The sequence below is a fragment of the Erinaceus europaeus genome, chromosome X (assembly GCF_950295315.1).
Source record: "Erinaceus europaeus chromosome X, mEriEur2.1, whole genome shotgun sequence".
In the NCBI taxonomy this organism is placed as follows: Eukaryota; Metazoa; Chordata; class Mammalia; order Eulipotyphla; family Erinaceidae; genus Erinaceus; species Erinaceus europaeus.
In genome coordinates, this window is record NC_080185.1 from 21,829,317 (window position 1) to 21,850,798 (window position 21,482).

The 21,482-nt window shown below is 41.2% G+C and overlaps 1 protein-coding gene across 1 annotated transcript in view; it reads right to left on the minus strand.

Moving 5' to 3' along the window:
* Positions 1–21,482, minus strand: part of ADGRG4 (adhesion G protein-coupled receptor G4) — a 167,009-nt gene that overhangs the window by 102,319 nt on the left and 43,208 nt on the right. Inside the window, 6 exon segments of the mRNA XM_007534529.3 lie at positions 1,411–1,574; positions 3,806–3,885; positions 5,442–5,481; positions 7,529–7,593; positions 10,498–10,592; positions 11,866–17,697. Of these exon segments, the coding sequence (XP_007534591.1) occupies positions 1,411–1,574; positions 3,806–3,885; positions 5,442–5,481; positions 7,529–7,593; positions 10,498–10,592; positions 11,866–17,697 (6,276 nt within the window).

Here is a 21,482-nt window from a genome sequence, read left to right on the forward strand (position 1 = left end):
TATTTACTTTTTTTTTTTTCCTTCAGAGTTATTGCTGGGACCAGGTGCCAGCCCTACAGATCCATTGCTCCTGGTGGCCATTTTCTTTTCCATTTTATTCAGGGGCATAGTATCACGAGTGGTGAAGCAGGGCTGCAGGTGTTTCTCTGTCTCTTTCCCTCTCTCTATTTCCCCTTCTCCTCTCAAATTCTCTATCCAGTAATAAATGCATAATTTTTTTTTTAATTAAAAATGTTGTCACTTAGGAGAAGTCACCTGGGTAGGTTTGTGTGACAAGCTCCCAGTATTTACTCACCAGGCACTCAGGCTGTGTCACCCAGATTCTGGACATCTTTGCCTCAAGTGTTAACAGAGTGGCCCCAGAAGTGGCCCAGTCAGACTGGCCCAGCCACCCCTGGCTCCTCTCTGAGTAAGGAATCAAGTATTGTCCTCTCCCTCTCAGGACATGTGCCTTGGTGCCATTTGTAGGACAGCCTCTGCACAGGCTTCCGCCTTTCTCTGCCTTCCAGCTCACTCCCACCCTTTCCACCATCCTGACCTCTTCCACTGAAGTGGTTAATCACCAAGGGTCATGTATTCTAATGCATGTGTGGGTACCCTGGGTTGTTAGTTAAACATTTTGAACACCAGTCTATGCAGGGGGAGGGATGGTAGTAGGAGTCAGCTAGCGGCAGCAGGCAGGAGGTCAAATGAGTCAGAAACTTTCTTACTTCACCATGAAAACTTTGCCAATCGGAAAAGAAAATGCCCACGAGAGACATTCTAGGCAGTTCCCAGATCACTTTTCAAGATGAATAGGCTGGCTGACTCAATCGATACGTTAGCAAGTATCTACTGGGCAGCTGTTGTGTGTAATGAGGAAGTTCTCCAGGTCTCTGGGTATTTCTGTGAGAGAGCCAATTCTCTCTCTCCATTGATTGAGTCCAGAGCTGACCCCTCTAGCACTGGTTCTTAGTAAACTCTTTGAGAGAGAAAGGTTGTCAGGCCAAGTGGGCACTGAGGATGTATGAAGGAGCATGAAGACAATCTTTCACCCTTCAAATCCAAGATCTTTGCAAGGAATGCTGTATATCATCTATTTACTTTTTTTTTTTCCTTCAGAGTTATTGCTGGGACCAGGTGCCAGCCCTACAGATCCATTGCTCCTGGTGGCCATTTTCTTTTCCATTTTATTGGATACAACAGAAAGAAATTGAGAAAGGAGGGGGAGATAGAGAGGGATAGAGAAAGATAGACACCTGCAGACCTGCTTGTGAAGCATCCTCACTGCAGGTAGGGAGCGAGGGCCTGAACGTGGGTCCTTGGGCTTAGTCCTATGTGCGCTTAACTGGGTGCATTACCACCTGGCCCTCTAGGAATGCTTTACACTCAGGAAAGTGAATTCCCATGAATATACCCCCCCCCAATTACCTAGTTTTTCCACTGTAACGTGCTTTGACTTAACTAGTAGCGTCATTTGATCCTGTGTGAAGTTCCCATGGGTGAGGTTACCATGTATTTTGCTCTTGATCCTGCCAATCAATTCTACAGATGGTAAAGAAGAATTGGCCTTCATGATGACTTGACAAACACAGCTAGGGAGAAAAGCAAAAAGGAAATATGATGCAGTTATGCCAACTGAGTGCAACTTGGCCTGTGCTGCTGCAGTTCTCCACAGATTATTTAATTGGCAGCCCAGAAATAGCAAACAAAACATTTTTATAGTAATTTCGTGGACACTTTCAAGAAATGACGAGAGACAGCCTGCCAAAGACTTCTGATAAATGTTCCCTAATCCAAAACAAATATCTTCAAACTTCTTTTTCAGAAGAATGGTCGACAACATGTGCATTATGTTGAAATTGACCAGCTATGTGATTTCACTAGAAGTTTGAGATAATTAGTAGAGATAATGGAGTACTCGGGATTTCCAACTTCAGAGAAACCCTTTCATCCTCTCATCTCTCAGTTGCTCATCATTGCTACAATAGCCAAACAGGTGCGCATGTGTGTGTGTTATAATAAATGAAGGAAGTCTGAAAGAGAAACTTTCTGTAATATGTAGTATGTGGGATATACAGAAACAAAGCAAGGGGACAAAAACCCACCCTTAGATTTGGAACACAGAACGGAGGTTATCAGAGTAGAAGCTGGACGGTGCTGGGAGGATTTCAGGGCTTTGCTGATGGGTGTGGTACAATAAATTACTTTGTAATCATGTGAACCGGTGCCACCTCAATGAAAAAGTGTTCTAATGAGGACCCATTTCTGTAACAGAACAATTAGAGTCTTACTGATAATGATGGATGGTAATGTTTGTAGACCTCTTGTTCCATGTTTTAATCCATGTTATCATGACAAAGATCTTATGAGGTAATGTTATTAAAGCCTCATTCTACAGATGAAAGAACTGACTTCAGGGGGATGCTATTTCCCAGTATTTCATTTCTGAATAGTCTACCCACCAAAAGATATGTTATAAATGAATAGGATTGTTCTTGACCTCAACCTATTGTAACATCCTCAAACTCTGAATTCTTCCAATATTCCATTACAAAGTGCATTTCAGATTCACAGATTACCTATATCTATGTTCTGTCTGCATCTGCAGATACATCTTTGTGAATAACACATTACCTGTATGTCTGACAGCTGTTGAAATAGCTATGGATCTGTGTTTACTCAAAATCTTTCCCTCTGGGGTTGGGTGCACCCAGTTCAGCACACATATCAGCAGACACAGGGACCTGGATTCAAGATCCCACTCCCTACCTGCAGGGGGGGGGGTGTTTCATGAGCACTAAAGCAGGTCTTCAGGTGTCTTATGTTTCTCCCTCTCTTCTTTCCCCTCTCAATTACTCTCTGTCCTGTCAAGTAAAAAAAAAAGTGGGGGTGGTCGCCAGAAGTGGTGAATTTTTAGTGCAGGCACAAAGCCACAGCGGTGACCCTAGTGTCAAAGAAAAATAAATAAATAAATAAATAAATAAATAAATAAATAAATAAATATCTTGTCTGGGGAGACAGAATAATGGCTATGTAAAAGACCTTTATGCCTGAGGCTCTGATATCTTTCTGTATCTCTCTTTCTCTGTCTTTCACTCTCTTTCTGTCTCTCTCTCTCTCTCTCTCATTAAAGCAAAGTAAATAACATTTTTTTAAATTTCTTTCTTTCTTCCTCTCTCTCTCTTTCCCTTTTTGTTGCCCACCAGGGTTTCATACCTGTTCATTTTACCCATCCCAGTTGGTGTCTGCCTCTTCATTTTCATTTTTCTAGTCTGGAGAGGACTTTTTTTTCTCTTCCTTTTCAGACTATACTTCTTGCTACAACAGACTCTCTTCTTAAGCACCCTGAAATTCTCACTGACCTTCCCATGAGTCCTCTTTGGGTACATATCCTTCGTGGCTACCATCAAGTCATCCAACAGCAGTCAGTATTTGGAAAGGAAAGAGCAGGACCACAGGTTTGAAGAGGTCTGAGGCTACTTTCCGTGTGTGTGTGTTTATTTTAATATCCATGCTCAGTATTTCACTGATTTTTTTTTTCACAAAAACAAACACTTTATTTCCCTATCCCCAAATTATGACCACTTTGGACTCCATTTTCTCTTCACTACAAAGAGGCAGTGGGCAGGCTGCTAGGCTATGCCGTGACCAACTGAAACAACTTATTTCATGAAGGCAAGAGCCAAATTACAGCATCTGTAAAATAACCACGGAGTACTTTGATCTCCTTCTGACAACTCTGCCCAAGAGGCTGCACATACAGAATTAAATGGAAGGAAAATCAGAACCAAATGTACCCGCTATGAGTAAACTCAGCTCCTACCTGTAGAGTACACGGGAAATTGTAGCCATTCCTTGCCCTTCTCTCTGTTCCAAATAATGCAAGAGAAAAGTACACAGTCACTGAAATCTTTAAGCAAACGTCACAACTGGGTGCTGGGCTTATTGTTAACAACAATAATCGTATTTATACTTTACATTTTTGTAACCCATTATTGCCTGCAAATCATAAAAACATCAGTGCATTCTGTCCTCACATAACCCGATGTGATAATGCAGAGTTTCTCACTCCATTTTTTTTTTAGTTGAGGAACCAAAGTCTCAAGAGGAGGTAAATCAACTGCCTAGTCTCACCCAGGTGATGAGTCACAGAACCAGGAGAAAGAGCTAAGCTTTCTGCATTAGGACACCATGTTGCCCACTATAAGCCCTGACAAACATTTCTTATTCTAAACACTTGAGAGAAACTATCTTGTGTTGTCTTTCCAACAGCCCTGTAAGGACTGGTACCATTGCCACCTCCATTCTACAGATAAGGAAACTGAGGTACAGAGAGATTAAGTTGCCCAAGGTCTCACAGTCAGCAAGTGGAAAGTAGAGATCTCAAGCCAAGCAACTGACTCTGGGGACCAAGTTGTCACCTCTATTATATCATAAGAAAAGCATTTTAGTTACAAAATGTATCAGATTGGGACTGAGTGGTGGTGCACCTGGTTGAGAGCACACATTCCAGTGTGCAAGGAGTCAGGTTCAAGTCCCTGCTCCCCACCTTCGGGGTGAAGCTTCATGGGTGGTGAAGCAGTGCTGCAGGTGTGTCTCCTTCTCTTCCCCCTCTAACTCTCCTCTTAATTTCTCTCTGTCCTATCAAATAAATAAATAAAATTTTTTTTAAGTATAAGAAATTTTTTAAATTCTGACTCAGCTATTTACAGAAAATACTCAAATTATGGCAGAGAGTGTGAAATATACTGTGGACTTAATTTTACTGTGTAAAGTCAATAGTTATATGCTATTTTAATATCTTAAAAATACTATGTTCTTACTAATCACACTCAAGTCTAATATTGAAGCTTTGAGCCACTGGAGTAAATACTGGTAGAAATGGAATCTGAATGATGGGAAATAGATTTTTCACACTCTGGCCTTAAATCTATACAAATAGAGAATTTATTTTTGCTGGAGAGGTATTTCACCCTACTAGAGCCACTTGTATGTCTGAGGCCCCAGAGGTCTCAAGGTTCAATCCCCAGTACCACCTTATGTAAGAGCTGAGCAGTGCTCTGGTGTCTTCCTCCCTTCCTCTCTGTCTCTTTCATAAGAAGATTCATGTATCAAAAACTATGTGGCATTGTCAGAAAAACCAGGACATTTGTAAGATATCTACAACCAACAAATACCATTTACCATTTGCAATACCTAATACATTCCCCACTGCCATAGCCCATACAATAAATGTGCCTCCCAAAACTGTTATAGAGATAATTCAGAAAAGCAGAGGATGGTTTTCTTGATGGGCTCTTGTGCAAAGCCCAAGGAAAGTAATGTAATTTGACCCCCCAATTATCACAATTGTGCCTTGCTTGATAATATATACGTGGGTGGAAGAGCTACTGACTTACATCTAATGAAGTACAGTATAAGATGCATTGCAAATAGATTTGTTTTGAAAAATTACTTACAAAAGCTCGGTCCATATTTATTTCTTCCCCAGGAGTGTCTCTGTAGCAAAAGCACCAAAAATTATAGAAAAATGCAACAAACTACCAAATACACATGGATACAAGTTTGGGAGCTGAACAATCACCACACAGACCAGTGGCATCTCCACCCCCCCCTTGGGGAATCTGGCACAAGATAGAACCAGCAAGTGAGCATTAAAATATGTATATGAGGACTTTTCCCATATTTGGGAGCTACTCTCTCCCCTGATCCAGCTTTCTAGCCCTTTTTCCAGCCATAACATCATCTCCCCAGACAATAACTTGGGTCCACCTGCATATCAGATTTCAGGCTCAGACAAAAACTAGTATAGTCATGGGCCCTTTGGAATATACCTAAAATAGACCTACTAGCTATTTCCAAAATGGAGACCCCCAAATCTTCATCTGCACTATTCCAGCCTTTAGGTTCATGATTAGTCAACAATTTGTTTGGCTTTCTATCTTAACTCTTTTTCAGCCACCAGGTTCCAGATGCTACCATGATGCCAACCAGACTTCCCCCCAGATTGGTGGCAGATGATCCCACCAATGTGGCCTGGAGCCCTGCTACCCCAGAGATCTGCCCCACTAGAGAAAGAGAGAGACAGGCTGGAAGTATGTATCAACCTACCAATGCCCATGTTCAATAAGGAAGCAATTACAGAAGCCAGACCTTCCACCTTCTGTACCCCATAATGACCCTGGGTCCATACTTCCACAGGGTTAAAGAATAGGAAAGCTATCAGGGGAGGGGATGGGATATGGAGTTCTGGTGGTGGGAACTGTGTGGCATTGTACCCCTTTTATCCTATGGTCTTGTTAGTGTTTTCCATTTTATAAATAAAAATTTTAAATATATATGTGTATGAGGAGAGACATAACTGAGATCTCTGTTCTTTGGCTATTGGGTGAATACATGATGGCACATGCAGCCATCAAGTGAATAAGCTACATTTGTAAATAGTGGCCTGCAAAGATGTACATGATGTATTTATTCTAAAGCATGAAAAAAGTTGTAAAAACAATATGAAGCATAGGGCCCCCGTTGTTTTAGAAAATGCATGGCAACAAATCCAGAGAAATATAAGAAATATCTTATTACCCAGAATACTTGGAGGGCTTGGGGGGAAAAACAGGCTTGTGGAGATTTTTGCTGTCTGTGTTATAGATTTCTATAAAGCTCTAAGATTTTATAGTGGCTGCATATTACTTTTGTAATGAGGAAAAAATAATAGGCACCTTTTTTTTTTTTAGAATGGTCTAGACTCCAGGCATCCCCAATTTTCTTTTAATAACCTTCCATGGAGTTCTTTATATTACTTCCTGTGAACCTTCTAGAACATATTTATATTTGAACGTAGAAAAGAAAATGAAAGATAGGCAGTTACAGTTAGTGTTTTCAAAATCAGCTTACGGCATAGTGAAGCCATGCCTATTTTTCAAAAAGATTCTTCTGGGATGTTCTTTTAACAGACTAGCATATATGTTCAGTTCAAAAGCAGAGGAGTTACTTCTCTGGTGACCAATTGCCTTTGTCATGGGTTAGCTGATACTACTCACTGCTTACTGATCTCCTGGCTAGCACCTCTCCCCAAATGTGCCCTGAGCAAGTCTTGAACTTGTCAGTATTACTCACTTTAGACATCTCAAGTTCCCTTTGGGATTTTTAATTCCTGAAAGTGCACTATCCAAAAGGAAGAACCTCATAAATCCACAAGCATTGGCCCTAGCCTTTCATCTCTTCAAGGCATGCCAACCCCCCAACTCACAGCATTACAGCATTTTAAAGCTAAAAGGGGGGCTCAGAGGTCACTCAGTCCAATTCTACTGCATCTCCTGTTTATTTTCTTCTGTTATGTCTTCCCATTGGTTTTATAGCCTACAGTAACAATATAGATTTCTTCCTTATAGTGAAGAGAACCTACATTCTGAAGGGAAGGTGTGAGTCAAAGGGCAGTAAATCCTAAAGCTCCAGAAAAAAATCAGAGGAAATGCCCTCTGGACAGGAACAGATACAGAATGCCATCACATTGCCCTTTGACCCTCAGGGGGGCATTTTTCCATACCTGCTTTTAATTTGAACAGCTAGATCAGCAACAGCAAACTCACTGTCCTGAAATATAGAATCCAACTGCAAAAGACCCAAAAAATGGCTTTAGTATTCTGCTCATTGTTTTCTCTCCTTCCTTCCTTCCTTTCTTTTTTTTTGAGAGGTTGTTTTTTATTTTGTCTTATTTACTTATTATTGGATAAAGACAGAGAGAAATGGAGAGGGGAAGGAGTGATAGGAAGAGCAACCAAGAGACGCCTGAAGCCCTGCTTCACCATTTTTGAAGCTTCCACCCTGCAGGTGGAGACCAGAGGCTTGAAACCAGGCCTTTGCTGTGTGCTTAACCAGATGTGCCACTGTCTGGCCCCTCTTTCCTTCTTTTTTAAATTTAACTGAGGGAAGGGGGAGATACATAGGGAGAAAGAAAGAGATAGTTGCAGCATCATGTCAGTGCTTGTGAAGTTTCCCCCTGCAGGTGGGGGCTGTGGGCTTGAACCCAGGTCCTGGAGCATTGCAACATGTGCACTCTGAGGGGTGCACCACCCACCCAAACCCAGTTCCCTCCTCTTTTTATTTATTTATTTTTATTGCCACCAGGATTATTGCTGGGGCTCAGTGCTAGCACTGTGAATCCACTGCTCCCAGCAGCCACTTTTCCCCTTTCTATTTTATTTTATAGGACAGAAAAAATTGAGAGGGGAGTGGGATATAGAGGGAGAGAGACAGAAAGACACCTGCAGACAATCTTCAATGTTCATGAAGCATCCATGCCCCCCCCCCCAGTGCAGGTGTGGAGCAGGGGCTCGAACCTAGATCCTTGTGCACTAAGCTTAATCTTGCCCCACACACCCTCCCCTTAGCCCCCCCCCCCAAATGAAGGCAGTACAGAGCATCAGTAAAGCATGTTAATGTCTTCAGGTTTAACATTCCCATCTATTTCACTCATTTTTTTCATATTTGCATTTTGCCTATGGGTGTGGGCTAAATTGTATCTTTCCCCCCTACACACTTCCCCCATCAAATTCATGTGTTGAATCCCTAACCCTCCTTCAGGTGATTTTATTTGAAAATGGGGACTTTCGGGAGGTAATTATGGTTAAATCAGAACATAAGGGAGGGGTCTTAGCCTGGTAAGACTAGTGCCCTTATCAGAAGAGGAAGGGAGAGTAGAGCTCTCTCCCCCTCCTGTTTTCCCTTGCTCCCTCCCCTCCCAGTGTGTGTGCAGCAGACACAGAAGAGGCCATGTGAGGACACAGCACAAGGGAGGCCATCTAGTAGCTAAGAAGAAAGGCTGTACCACAAAACAAGCAACCCTGCTGGCACTTTGAGCTCAGACTTCCAAGCTCCACAGCTGTGAGAAAATAAGGCCTGTTCTTTGAGCCTCTCAGCCTGTTCTATGGCAGCCTGAGTGGGACAAATGCAGTCACCCATTTTCAGGCACTTAAGACCCGGTTTCAAGCACTTAAGACCCTGTTCAATATATGCGAAAATAAATGTGAATAGGGAGGAAGGGGAAACAAACAAGATCAGCAACTGCTGAGGGTGAGGTGCAAGTTTGCTGTGCCTATCATCTAGTGATTTGATTTTAAAGTGTGAAATAATCACATGCTTTGACTCAGCAATTCCAATTTGAGGAATTTCTCCTATTAAACCACTCAAATGCCCTAGGGATTTACTACATTTTTTCCAATAAAAAGAAATAAAACAACCTATTTTTTAAAATCATTTATTTATTACTGGATAGAGACAGAGAAATTGAAAGGGGAGGTAGACATAGAGAGGGAGAGAGACAGAGAGACACCTGCAGCTCTGCTTCACCACTTATGAAGTTTTCCCCCTGCAGGTGGGGACCATGGGTTTGAACTTGGGTCCGTGCACACTGTAATATGAGCGCTTGACCAAATGCATCACCAGCTGGCCCCACCTATTTTAAAAAATATATTTTATTTTATTTTAATGACAAAGAGTAGATACAGAGGGAAAGATAGATAGATAGATAGATAGAGAGAGAGAGAGAGAGAGAGAGAGAGAGAGAGAGAGAGTAGAGAGAGAGAGAAAGAGACCAGAATACTACTCAGTTCTAGCTTATAGTGATACTGGGGTTTGTACCTGGAACCTCAGAGCCTCAGGCATGAAAAGCTTTTGCAGAACCATTATGCTGTCTCCCCAGTCAAAACAACCTAAATGTCCACCAATGGCTGCCTAGATTTTAAAAAAAAAGAGAAAGGAAGAAAGAAAGAGAGAAAGGAAGGAAGAAAGAAAAAACTACATAGCAACTATTGAGTGAAATCTTAAGCAGCTGTTAAATCTCATGACAAATGCATGTCCTCAGAGCTACACATCAATATGGGAAAAAGCAAGTTGCAAAGTCATTTAATTGATATGATTTCAATTATGTTTTGTAAAAGAATGTTTGTGTGTAAAAGTTATCTTGTTTGTAGGAAAAATCTGAAAGATACTTCCTCAAACTGTCAAGAGGAGTTAAGACAAGTGTTACCATAGAGGATATTTACTTTCTGGGTGTTCAATTTCAGTATCTGAATTTTTTACAGCGTCATATTACCAAAAAAAAAAAAGTAATAATAAATAGTGTATTGTGTAGGGCAGAGGAAAATATCAAAATGTAGGAAGTAAATAGATTTAAATATAATGCATATGCTTTGTTATTACTGTTTTCTTACATTCCTCAAATAGGAAAATTTGGCAAGGACTAAGATTTTGTGTCAGTGGAGGGAAATCTTCTAAACAAATTAAAATAATAGTACCGCATAGAAGCTTTCAGCATTGGTAGTGTGAAAGAAACACTGCATGCACTCTCAAAGTGTTGCTTACAAGGTAGATAAATTTTCAGCAAGAAAGTCAAAACCAATTAGCTGTACAGCATATTTTGAGGAGAAAAAAAGTAAACCTTACTTTAATCTATTCAGTCTTTATGTATATTCACATATTTTACACGAACCATAAATATTCAGAGGATTATTTTACCCAATTTTCTGCAAGTTCTTTTATAACACTGGTAATAGGGATGCTTGGCTCTTCATCAAATACCGAGAAGTTCATTTCAATATTGTAGAAGGAAACTGCAATTAAAATAAGGAGGAGCATGTCATTCAAGTAGCTCAAGAAATTTCACTCCTGTAAATTTGGTCAAAGGTGCTCTTCATTTTAAAGAACCCAAATGATATGGGCTCGTTCTTAAATTTTACTTTCTCTGTTTGACTCCAGGGTCAAAAATAAGCGCTTTGGGCTTAAGAACCAAGTGCAAAATAAGAGAGAGTATTCCATTTGTGCTTTAACTACTGGTTTTGTTTTCTAATGTCTACACAATTGATGAGTAGTCTACACTCTCAATTTTCATTGGTCAACAGATGTTGAATTCATGCAATGACCAAATTCTCAAGATGTCATGTACTGAGAAATTATTTATTTCTTGCTATGTTTTTTTTCTTCTTCTCCAGGGCTTTTCCCCTTTACCTCTTTTTTCTCATCTCTATTCTATCAGTTTCCATGTTGGAATGTTAAAGGTTTAAGAAACATCTATAATTTGAGGTAAATGAAAACCAAATATTCCTTTTTTTATGTTTTTTATATTTATTTTCCTTTGGTTGGCCTTTTTTATTATTGTTGTAGTTATTATTGTTGTTGTTATTGATGTCGTCATTGTTAGAAAAGAAATGGAGAGAGGAGGGGAAGACAGAGAGGGGGAGACAAAGATAGACACCTGCAGACCTGCTTCACCACTTGTGAAGTGACTTCCTTGCAGGTGGGGAGCTGGGAGCTCGAACCAGGATCCTTAGGCTGGTCCTTGCGCTTCGCGCCACATGCACTTAACCAGCTGCGCTACCACCCGACTCCCAAAGCCAAATATTCCTTAGCAGTGGAAAAGCATTCCTAGAGAACTGAGGGTGGGAGGCTGGAAAAGGCTGAATCCTATAATAGAATTCAAAAAGCCAAGTTCCAATATCTTCTGTTGTTATTTTAGTGTGTGGGCAAAATGTTGGACCTAAGACCACATAATCCTCCTATAAAGAAGGGGATGAGGTTCCTGATTCATGCTCCCATTGTCAGCCTCAGAGCATCAGGAATAAAAACAGGTGGGAAGGACTGCTCTTAATGACATACTCAGTGAAAAGATACATTTGCAATATAATTCAATGCAAAAAATGACAAGCAAAATGGCTGAAAAAATCTTCTTGAACAAAGTACTCATTGTCTGAAGGAGATTTAAAAAAAAAAAAAGAACACCAGTACCCTTTGTTCTGCCTTCAGAGAACTGGCCACCTTGAAGAACACACACATGGTCCAATGTGGTGCCTTCTGTCACTGATATATTGCACACAGTGGAGAACATACCTGTAGATGCAGCAGCAATAAGGGAAGCTGATGTTTCCATAGATAGAAAGGAAAGTGTGGAAGCCAGCCAGCTTGTCTCAAAAGAGGAAGAGTGTCGTGAAGAAACAGTTGCAGAAGGATGTGTCACTCTTGTGGATACGAATGGAAATGAATCTCCAGTAGCAGTAGATATAGTGGTAGTCATATTTGGAAGGGTGTCCAACGTGGGTTTAGGAAGAGCCAAAGTTGTTAGTGCTGATGCAGCTGGAATTCTGCTCCATGCAGATGTTATCACAGGGCTTGTTAGAGGCATGGAACCCACAGATAAAGTGTGCTTTGTCATGGGAGGCGATCTACTCATCTTAGTAAAGGATGAAGGTGGAGATGCAGTCCTGGAGTTGGCAATCACAGTGTTTTGGAAAGATGCCATAGGGGATTTAGAAATATCTACTTTGCCACCTGTGATTTTTGTGGATGTAGGGAGAGAAGTTGGAAAGCCCGAAATGACGTTCTTCCCTGTAGGTGTAGGTGTAGCTTGGGTAAGGGTAGTGCTCACAGAGGCAAAAGATAGTGTTTTGAAGTTAGTAAATGGGTCTGTGGGTATTGTGCTAGAAGTTATAAATGTGGGTTTTGACACTTCTCTGGTAGAGGAAGGTACAATGTGAGGAGTATTGGCTACAATTGCAGGAGAGGATCTTGAAGGGAGACTAGATAAGACCCAGGTTAACATGGGTGAAGTAGTAGCCTTTGAGATAATAGATTCTGAAGCAGCACCAGAAGGATCTGATGAGAGTGTGATTCCAGGAGCTATGGATGTAGTTGTCTTCTCTAACACATACTGAGATTCAGTCAAAGCAGTAGGAAATGATTTTGAAGACAATAATGAAGCACTCTCAGATATCTCCAAAGTAGGAAGAATTCCTGATGTGGAAATCGATGATGCTGCCATACTATCTCCAGATACAAGACTAGTCTGAGAGGCTGTGACTGTTGACAAAGACTCAGGAACAAGATATGAAGTATCTGTTTCCATCTTACTGGGTGTAGGTATGTGAGTAGTGTTGGCAACTGGAGACCGAGAAGCTTCAGCTATGGGTGTGTTCCAAGAAGTCATAAGAAAAGGCTGGGTATTACTAGATGTGGCTCTTGTCCCCAGAACTGGAAATTTGGTCATTTGGGATGCAGGAGGAAGAGAAGCCTTGGAGGTTGAGAACTGCACTTCAGTACTACGATGTGAAAAAAGAAATGTCGTGAAAGAGGGTGGAGTTGTGCTGACTGGAGCATATGAAACAGGAGTAGCCACAGAAGTGATGCTGTCTGTTAGTTCTGCTGGTGAAATATTTTCTGATGAGGAAATCATCTGTTTTGTGCTTGAAGAAAAGTAAGTGGTGGATCTTATACTTTTTGTGGGCTCAGGAGTGCTTTTAAAGCTAGTTGAAAACGGGGAAACTTGGATATTCAAATAAGTGGGGAGACTTTCTGAAGGAGTAGAAGAAAGCACACTTTCAAGTTTATTTGTAAGAGTTGTCACTCTACCACTGTTTACAGTAGATGGGAGGCTGTTGGTGACCTCAGATAACATGTCCAGGGTTGATGCTTCATCTCCTTGTGATGATTGGTGGGTTGTTGACAGAAATGGTGAAAGTCTGTATTTTGTAGTGGAAGAAATAGCCCCAGTGTTCCTAGAAGTCAATAGAGAGGTGGGAGTGGTGCCCCAAAGTGGAGTCATTTGGCCAATCATACTACTCATGGGAATGGTTTTCAGAGAGGAAAAAGCTGGCTCTGTTGGAAAGAAAGTAGATATAGATGTTATCCTGGAAGGTACCTCAGTCATTTCTGAGGTAGTGAAGGCAGAGGAGTCCTTTGTGGGTTTTGATGTAGACCTGGCATACGTCACAGGTATGACATCCAATGTAGATGTTTGCCTATCTAGCATAGTTGCAGGGGTAACTGAAGACAATAAAGCAGAGACTGATCCAATTGTTGTGGAAATGTCAGGAGAAACAGCTGGAGGGGGGGAAGCAGAGTCACTAACTGACACTGAAGACATCTCAGGCATAGGCCTAGAAGTAGCTACAGTGGGACTTTTTAAGTAGTTTGGGTGTGTTGTTTTTGAAGACTTAGTTGTTAGCTTTTCTGAAATGTCCAAAACTCTTTCAGAGGTAATAGCACTAACATTAACTGGCCGGGAGGACAGCTGGTAAATGGGAATGGATGTGACCACAGAGGTTTTGCCAAGAAGTGTTGTGGGTAAATATGGAACAGAAAGGGCTGATGTGATCCTGTCAGTAGACCTCACTGTCAAATCAGCACTAGAGATCCCAGTTGTAGGAACTGACAAGATTTCTGAAAAGCCTCCTGTGCTTCCAGAAATGGGAGAGGAAGCTGAAGTTCCCTCAGGCATAGTTCCAGGAGAAAGCAAGTGTGAAAGAGTTGTGTTGATGCTTCCAGGATTAAAGATTCTGGTTGTCTCAGAAGTTGTGGTATCTGTGAATGAAGTGTCTTGGCGGTATGAAACAGAGTGAGGTGCAGAGGAGGAGCTTGCTATCACTTCCTCAGTTTGGGAAGTATATACAGAAAGGGCACTTATGCTTTCATTTTCAGGAGAAGATATACTGTTGGTTGTCAGAACTTGTGAAGGGACAACTGTTTTCCCGAGATTGGTAGATATTTCTGAAACATGAACATCTATTGTGTTCCTTGAGGTTGAGGTAGAAGTAGCCTGTGAACTTTCTGAAGCAGCAGCTGAAGCTGAAATTCTATCTGGTAGAGTCACAAGCGGAATCTCTGAAGGCAAACATGTCCGGTGACTAGAAATTTGTGTGTCCTCAGGAAATCCTGTATCTGTCATTTCCGTGGTCTCTGAGTCAGAAATAAAAATGTCCTTTGATGAGGACATTTCTGTCACCTCTACAGTTCTAGCCATGTTTTCCAGAGTGATGGTCATGTGTTCTTTGTCAGAAGATAAGGTAGAAAGGACTGGTGTGTTTGTAAGACCTGTGGAAGACTGAGAAATGTGACCATCCATTGAAGTAGTGAGCTTGTTGACGGAGGTGTGTGATGGCATGGTCTCATCAACAGAAGTTTCAGTGGTGTGAATTTCTCCACCAGTAGTACTGAAAGTATAAGGAAAACTAAGAGTATGAGATATGGGTTGGGTTGCTACTGGTGTAGACATTGTTGAGATTACAGGAGTGGAAGATGAAGAAGGAATGTCACCAGGAAGAGTTTTGGAGCAGCCAGGAGTGTGTTGAGCTGAGGTTACTATGCCAGTTGAAATGGAGAGAAGGGTGGTCTTAGATGCCACAGGAGTAGGAGGTTTTAATGAGGAAACTGGAGATTCTATCAGAGGAGGTGTCATCATGGCCTCTGAAGTGGTGTGACTCCAGTCTCTATGTGTAGGCAGGGTATGATGGGCTGTGAAAGCAGTCTGATCCAGTGGTGACACTGATGTTGCCGTCACTGGAGCTGATGATAGAACTGAGACATTTGCAAGCACAGATGTAGAGGAAGTCCTGGTCAGTATAGAAGGCTTGGGTGTCCCTATGGAGGTAACAGCTGAGACATCACCTGGCTGTGAGGACATGTGGAAAATAGGTACAGGAGTTGATGATGAATAGGTAGCTATATGTTGTGAAGGCAAGAGACCAGAAGACAGAGACACAGCTGTCCTGTCTGTCAGAGTAGTGGTACTGGTTCCTGATATCCTTGTACTAGAAGTACCTAGAGATTCAGAGAATGTCTCTGTATTCCCAGAAGTGGTGAATGAAGTTAAATTCCCCTTAGGTGGAGTGTCTGAAGTCCACTGTGCTGTGTAGGTGTGAGTGGAATTAAAGATTTCACTAGTTCCATTGTATGAGCTCATAGGTGTGGTTTTCACTGATTGCATGGAAATCCAATTTGCTCTCCCCTCAGTAGTTGCAGTTTTATTATCCAACAGGGTAGTCAAATTTTCTATACCAGGATAGGGGGAAATAGTGACAGAAGCAGTTGCCATTTGTACAGATTCATCTGTTGTTTCCATTGCTGTTGCAAATGGAGAAACCTCAACTGTTGCTGTTGTAGTTGATCTTTCCTTAAGATAATGAGATGTTGTTTCTTTGCTTGTCACAGTATTACTGGAATTTTTTGTTGTTGTGAACTCTGGTACAGGGGCTGTAAACTCCCCAAATGCAATCACACTGGTCATCTCCATTGGTGTAATTGCAGAAGCACTTTCAGTAGAAGTTGGCCCAATACCAGCAAGGGTGGATATTACCTCTACTACCTTTCTTGGTGTGGAAAGAAGTTCATTTCCAGTTACTGTGGAGAAAGGGGTGGTTTTCCTCAGTGAGGTGGTAAGTTTACACTCGGGAATTTTAGTCACTGATGTAATTTCAGAAACTGTGGAGGATGTCAATTTGTGAAGAGTTGTTATAGCTCTGTCAGTAATCCCATCAGTAGTAATAACAGCTTCAGTAATGGTGGTAGCCACATTGTTTGTGGATGCTTCTGGTGGGATGATCATATTAGTAGCTGTAAGTGAATGTTCTGTATTAGAAGGGCTTCCATGGAATGATGTTTTCAACAGAGTCTGGTCTGGTCTGGAAGTCCAAGTTGTCGGGAATAGATGGGCAACTTTGTCAGTTGATGTATAACCAAGCTCAGGTGCTTTAGATGTGAAAGCTAGTCTAGTGGAAAGCAAAGGAAGCATGTTTTCACCACCAGTGTGTGTATTCTGGGTATACCCTGGCCAAGTGACTACAGGGGAAAGCCCACTTTCAGTCATTAGAGGTCCACGTGTGATTTCAGGAGTCAAGTCCATATGTATAGTCTCAGCATTAATCACTGTTGGTATGCTCTGAGTTCTGACCAACGGAGAGGATGTCTTGGAAGAAAGATGCATAGAAGAGGCCTCTTCTGGCATGAAGGTAGATATTGTATCCTTCACTCTGGGTGAAGAGACATCCTGGAAATTCCCAAATGTTGATTCTGTTTTGGCTGTTCTTAATGCAGGTGTCATTTCAATAGGCCTAGTTGAGTGTGTCATTGAATCAACTGTAAATGATATTTTCATATCAGTTGTTGCCAATGTATATGCTGTCTGATTTCTAGGAATGACAGAATCCACTGGAGCAGCTGTGGTGAAAGCAGACTCAGATGGTATTGTTGATTCAGCACTAATGTGAGTAGTTGTTGCTGAAGTCTGATCCACAGAAGACCAGGATACAGATTCAGCAGCTGTAGATGCAAGAAGCTCTTGGTTGGCTGTAGAGGTTAGGAGTGCTCCAAAATCTGTGGATTTATCCTTGGGCCAAGATGTCATAGACAAGGATGTCAACTCAGTAGATGAAAGGAGAGCTGTCTTTGTAATAGGTGCCTGATATTCAGTCACTGAAGGTTGGGTCATAACTGAATTCTTGGTAAATCCAGATGTGTATGGAAAATTAATGGTACTGCTTGGGTAAAAGCTCTCAGTAGCCATGGTTACAGCCATTTTTGTTGTCCTTGTGATCTCAGAAGGAGGGGGCTTAGTTATTTCCATAGAAATGTTACTAGTGCTTAGGGAGGTAATTTTAGTAGGTAGGGTGATAGCTGCTGAAGTAGACAGACTGTCTACTATGGATATAGCTGTCTCAGGGATGGGTGTCTTTACAAAACCTGGTGAAGTCACTGTTCCTGGAAGTGGAGATATTGTACTAGAATATGATAAGGTTGTATAATCAGTTGTAAATGCAGGCATACTTCTAGACATCACTGTAGAATGCACAGTCTTTTGAGATTTTAGTCCACTAATTTGGGGAGGGGTCGTCAAATCTATTTGTTGTGAAAGAACTGTACTTGTTTCTTCAATTGTTGCATTTTCAGAAACAACTGAAAAATTATAAAGCATATGTTACCTTGGATTCAACTAGAGAAAACATTATGCTTTATATATATATAATATATATATATATATATAATTTTCATGAGCGAATAGAGAGAAAGATAAAGAAAGAGGGAAGACAGAGCAGTGCTCAGCTCTGGCTTATGGTGCTACTAGGGACTGAACGAGGGACTTTTGATATCTTTTTCATAACCATTATGCTTTCTACCCAGCTCCAAATATTATAATTATTTAAGAATGAGCTTCATAATATTTTTCTCATAATTTATGTATTACCGAGGAGTGAACTAATGACCTTGTGCATGTATAATATTGTCAAGTGACCTACTTGGCCCATAATTTTTACCTGATATCTCTAGAGAGAGGAGAAAGGGGGAGACACAAAAGCACCATTCCAGCATCCATGGAGCTCCCTTTGGTGCTGTCCAGAAGTTTCCACATTTTGCCTGGGATCATACCTCAGGGCCTTACACATGATAAGGTATGGGCTTTACCCACTAGGGAGTTCTGATGGGAATTGTGTGGAATTGTACCTCTCTTATCCTATGGTTTTGTCAATGTTTCCTTTTTTATAAATAAAAATAGTAATAATAGCCATTCTTGAAAGAGGGGCACATGCTAGAATAGTACACCAACTGAGAGCATTAGTTCTGAGAACTTAACCAATTTATTGAAAGACAAAAATTATTAAGGTTCACTTAAAAAATAGACAGCTAAAGAGATACACATAGACCACAGACATATAAGGACATACTCCACTCATTATTAGAGAAATGTAAGTTGCACAGCAAAATAAATCATAACCCAAACAAAGAGAGTCCTCACAGAGTGGGAGAAGATCTTTACATGTCATATATCGGACTCGAGGCTAATAACCAAAAAAATTAACAGCTCACCAAACTTAGCAATAAAAAAATGGAGACCCCCCCAAATCTTCATCTGCAATATTCTAGCCTTTAGGTTCATGATTAGTCAACAATTCGCTTGGCTTTATAGCTTAACTCTTCTTTCAGCCACCAGGTTCCAGATGCTACCATGATGCCAACCATACTTCCCTGGGCAGACAACCCCACCAATGTGTCCTGGAACCCCACATCCCCAGAGCCCCATCTCACTAGGGAAAGATAAAGGCAGGTTGGGAGTATGGATCGACCTGCCAATGCCCATGTTCAGCAGAGAAGCAATCACAGAAGCCAGACCTTCTACCTTCTGTACCCCATAATGACCCTCGGTCCATACTCCCAGAGGGATAAAGAACAGGGAAGTTATTGGGGGAGGGGGTGATGGGATATGGAGTTCTGGTGGTGGGAATTGTGTGGAGCTGTACCCCTCTTATCCTATGGTTTTTGTCAGTGTTTCCTTTTTACAAATAAAAAAAATAAAAACCCAGCTCAAAAGTGGGGAGATGATATGAATAGAATATTCACAACAGAAGAGAACCTAGAGACATATGAAAATTTGCTCCAAATCATTGTCAGATAAATGCAAATAAATACAACAATGAGATACCACCTCTCCCCTGTGAGAATGGCACACATCAGAAACGACAGCAAAGACTATACTTTCAGGGACCATTTCTATAGTTCTTTGCTAGAAACAACAGCAACAACAAATGCTAGAGAGGTTATGGGGACAAGGATCCCTCCTGAACTACTGGTGGTACTGTAAATTGGTCCAACCTCTGTGGAGAACAAACTGGAAAACCTTCACAAGGCTAGAAATGGACCTTCCTTATGACCCAATAATTCCTCTCCTGGGGAATATATCCTAAGGAGTCAAGCACACCCATCCAAAAATATATGTGTACACCTATGTTTGTAGCAGCACAATTCTTAATAGCCAAAATCTGGAAACAACCCAGATGCCCAACAGCAGATGAGTGGCTGAGTAAATTGTAGTATATATACACAATGGAATACTACTCAGCTGTTAAGAATAATGAAAACACCTTCTTCCACTCATCTTGGATGGAGCTAGAAGGAGCTATGTTAAGTGAGATAAACCAGAAAGAGAAAGACAACTATAGGATGATCCCACACATAAACATAAGTTGAGAAAGAACAGAAAGGGAAACTGAAAGCATGATTTGACTGAGTTTGAAGTATTGCACCAATGTAAAAAAAAAAATCTGGGAGGATGAGGTTTACAGTAGCTTTTCAGCTCCAGTATAGAGGGTTGGGGTAGAGACATAGACTTTTGGTAGTGAGAATGGTGTTAATATATACTATTAACTTGTAGTCTTATAAATCACAGTTTAACCAATATGAGAGGGGAAAAATAGATTGAATGTCTTGAACTTTTGAGTGCACAGACTTCAGTTCTAAGTATATATTTCTTTAAACACTTAAGGTTTCACATTAGTTAAATGAGTGAATTTCAACACTGGGATTAAGTTGTTAATGCATTTCTAATAATGTTTTTTAATATTTGTTTATTTATTCCCCTTTGGTGCCCTTGTTGTTTTATTGTTGTAGTTATTCTTGTTGTTGTCATTGTTGGATAGGATAGAGAGAAATAGAGAGAGGAGGGGAAGACAGAGAGGAGGAGAGAAAGGTAGACACCTGCAGACCTGCTTTACTGCTTGTGAAGGGACTCCCCTGAAGGTGGGGAGCTGGGAGCTCGAACCGGGATCCTAAAACCTGTCCGTGCACTTGACGACTTGACACTTTGTGTCCACATGCACTTAACCTGCTGCACTACCACCCAACTCCCCAATATCTTTTTTTTAAATGTTAAATCACATAAAATCTTAGACCAGGGAGACCAGGAGCAACTGGTCTTGTCAATTGATAAGACATAGTTATTTGTAAGTAGCATTAAATGACATAAATCATGGTGCGGCCTTGTATAAAACTTCTGGGGCTTTGCTCACTTTCCTTCATGCTTTTACTGACACATACCATTTGTTACTACATCTGCTTATCTCAACCAAATCAATGCAACCAATGCCACCTCGACATGTTTCACTTCAGACTATGTTCAGAGATGCCAGGCCTGGGATCTCCAATATCCAATATTCCCTTCAGCTCCAATATTCAGGTGAGACCTTTCCTAGCTCATAGGACTCCTAAGTTCCATTTCAGGTGGCACACCTCCTAACAAACTTATCAAACCTAGATATAGGCCAGGTCCCATGATATAGGGCACAAACGCACATGTATCCATAAATTAGGGGAAAATATATACCTTAAAGTAAAAGTGTACAATAACCTACAGTGACACAATTAAGTGCAGCAAGTAGAAAGACCTAAAAGGACACCATAAAGTAATTAATCAAATATTCTCTACCTAGACTTAGATACCCTCCTCACCTACTACTTATTTCACTTTCCTCAATCACTCAAAGGCTAACCCTGTCAGATAAAGCAAGGACTACAAAAGCTGGATAAAGTCAAGAGACCGGCACACTTTAATGATGGCCTTCTTGGTCACTACCAAGCCACCACATCATCCGGGGCCCTAGTCAGGGAATCATGGGATTCCCATATAGATATTATGGGCCTAGACCTTTAACAGATCCCTCTTTCCACCATCACTGGTCATCTCCGTCAGGAACAATATCATAATCCCTCTTGTGGGCCTCTATAGGACCGTGCCCTCAATGTAGAATAAAAGAGGTAGAAATTGCCCCACTCTCCCAAGGGAGGCTGGGTCAACATACTCTGCCACTTGAGGAAGACTGGTCCTGAAATGAGTGCAGCTTAAAATGTTTCTAGCTATGACCATGGAGTGTGAGCTCAGGCCTACTGGGGTGCAGAGGTTACACAGGCTC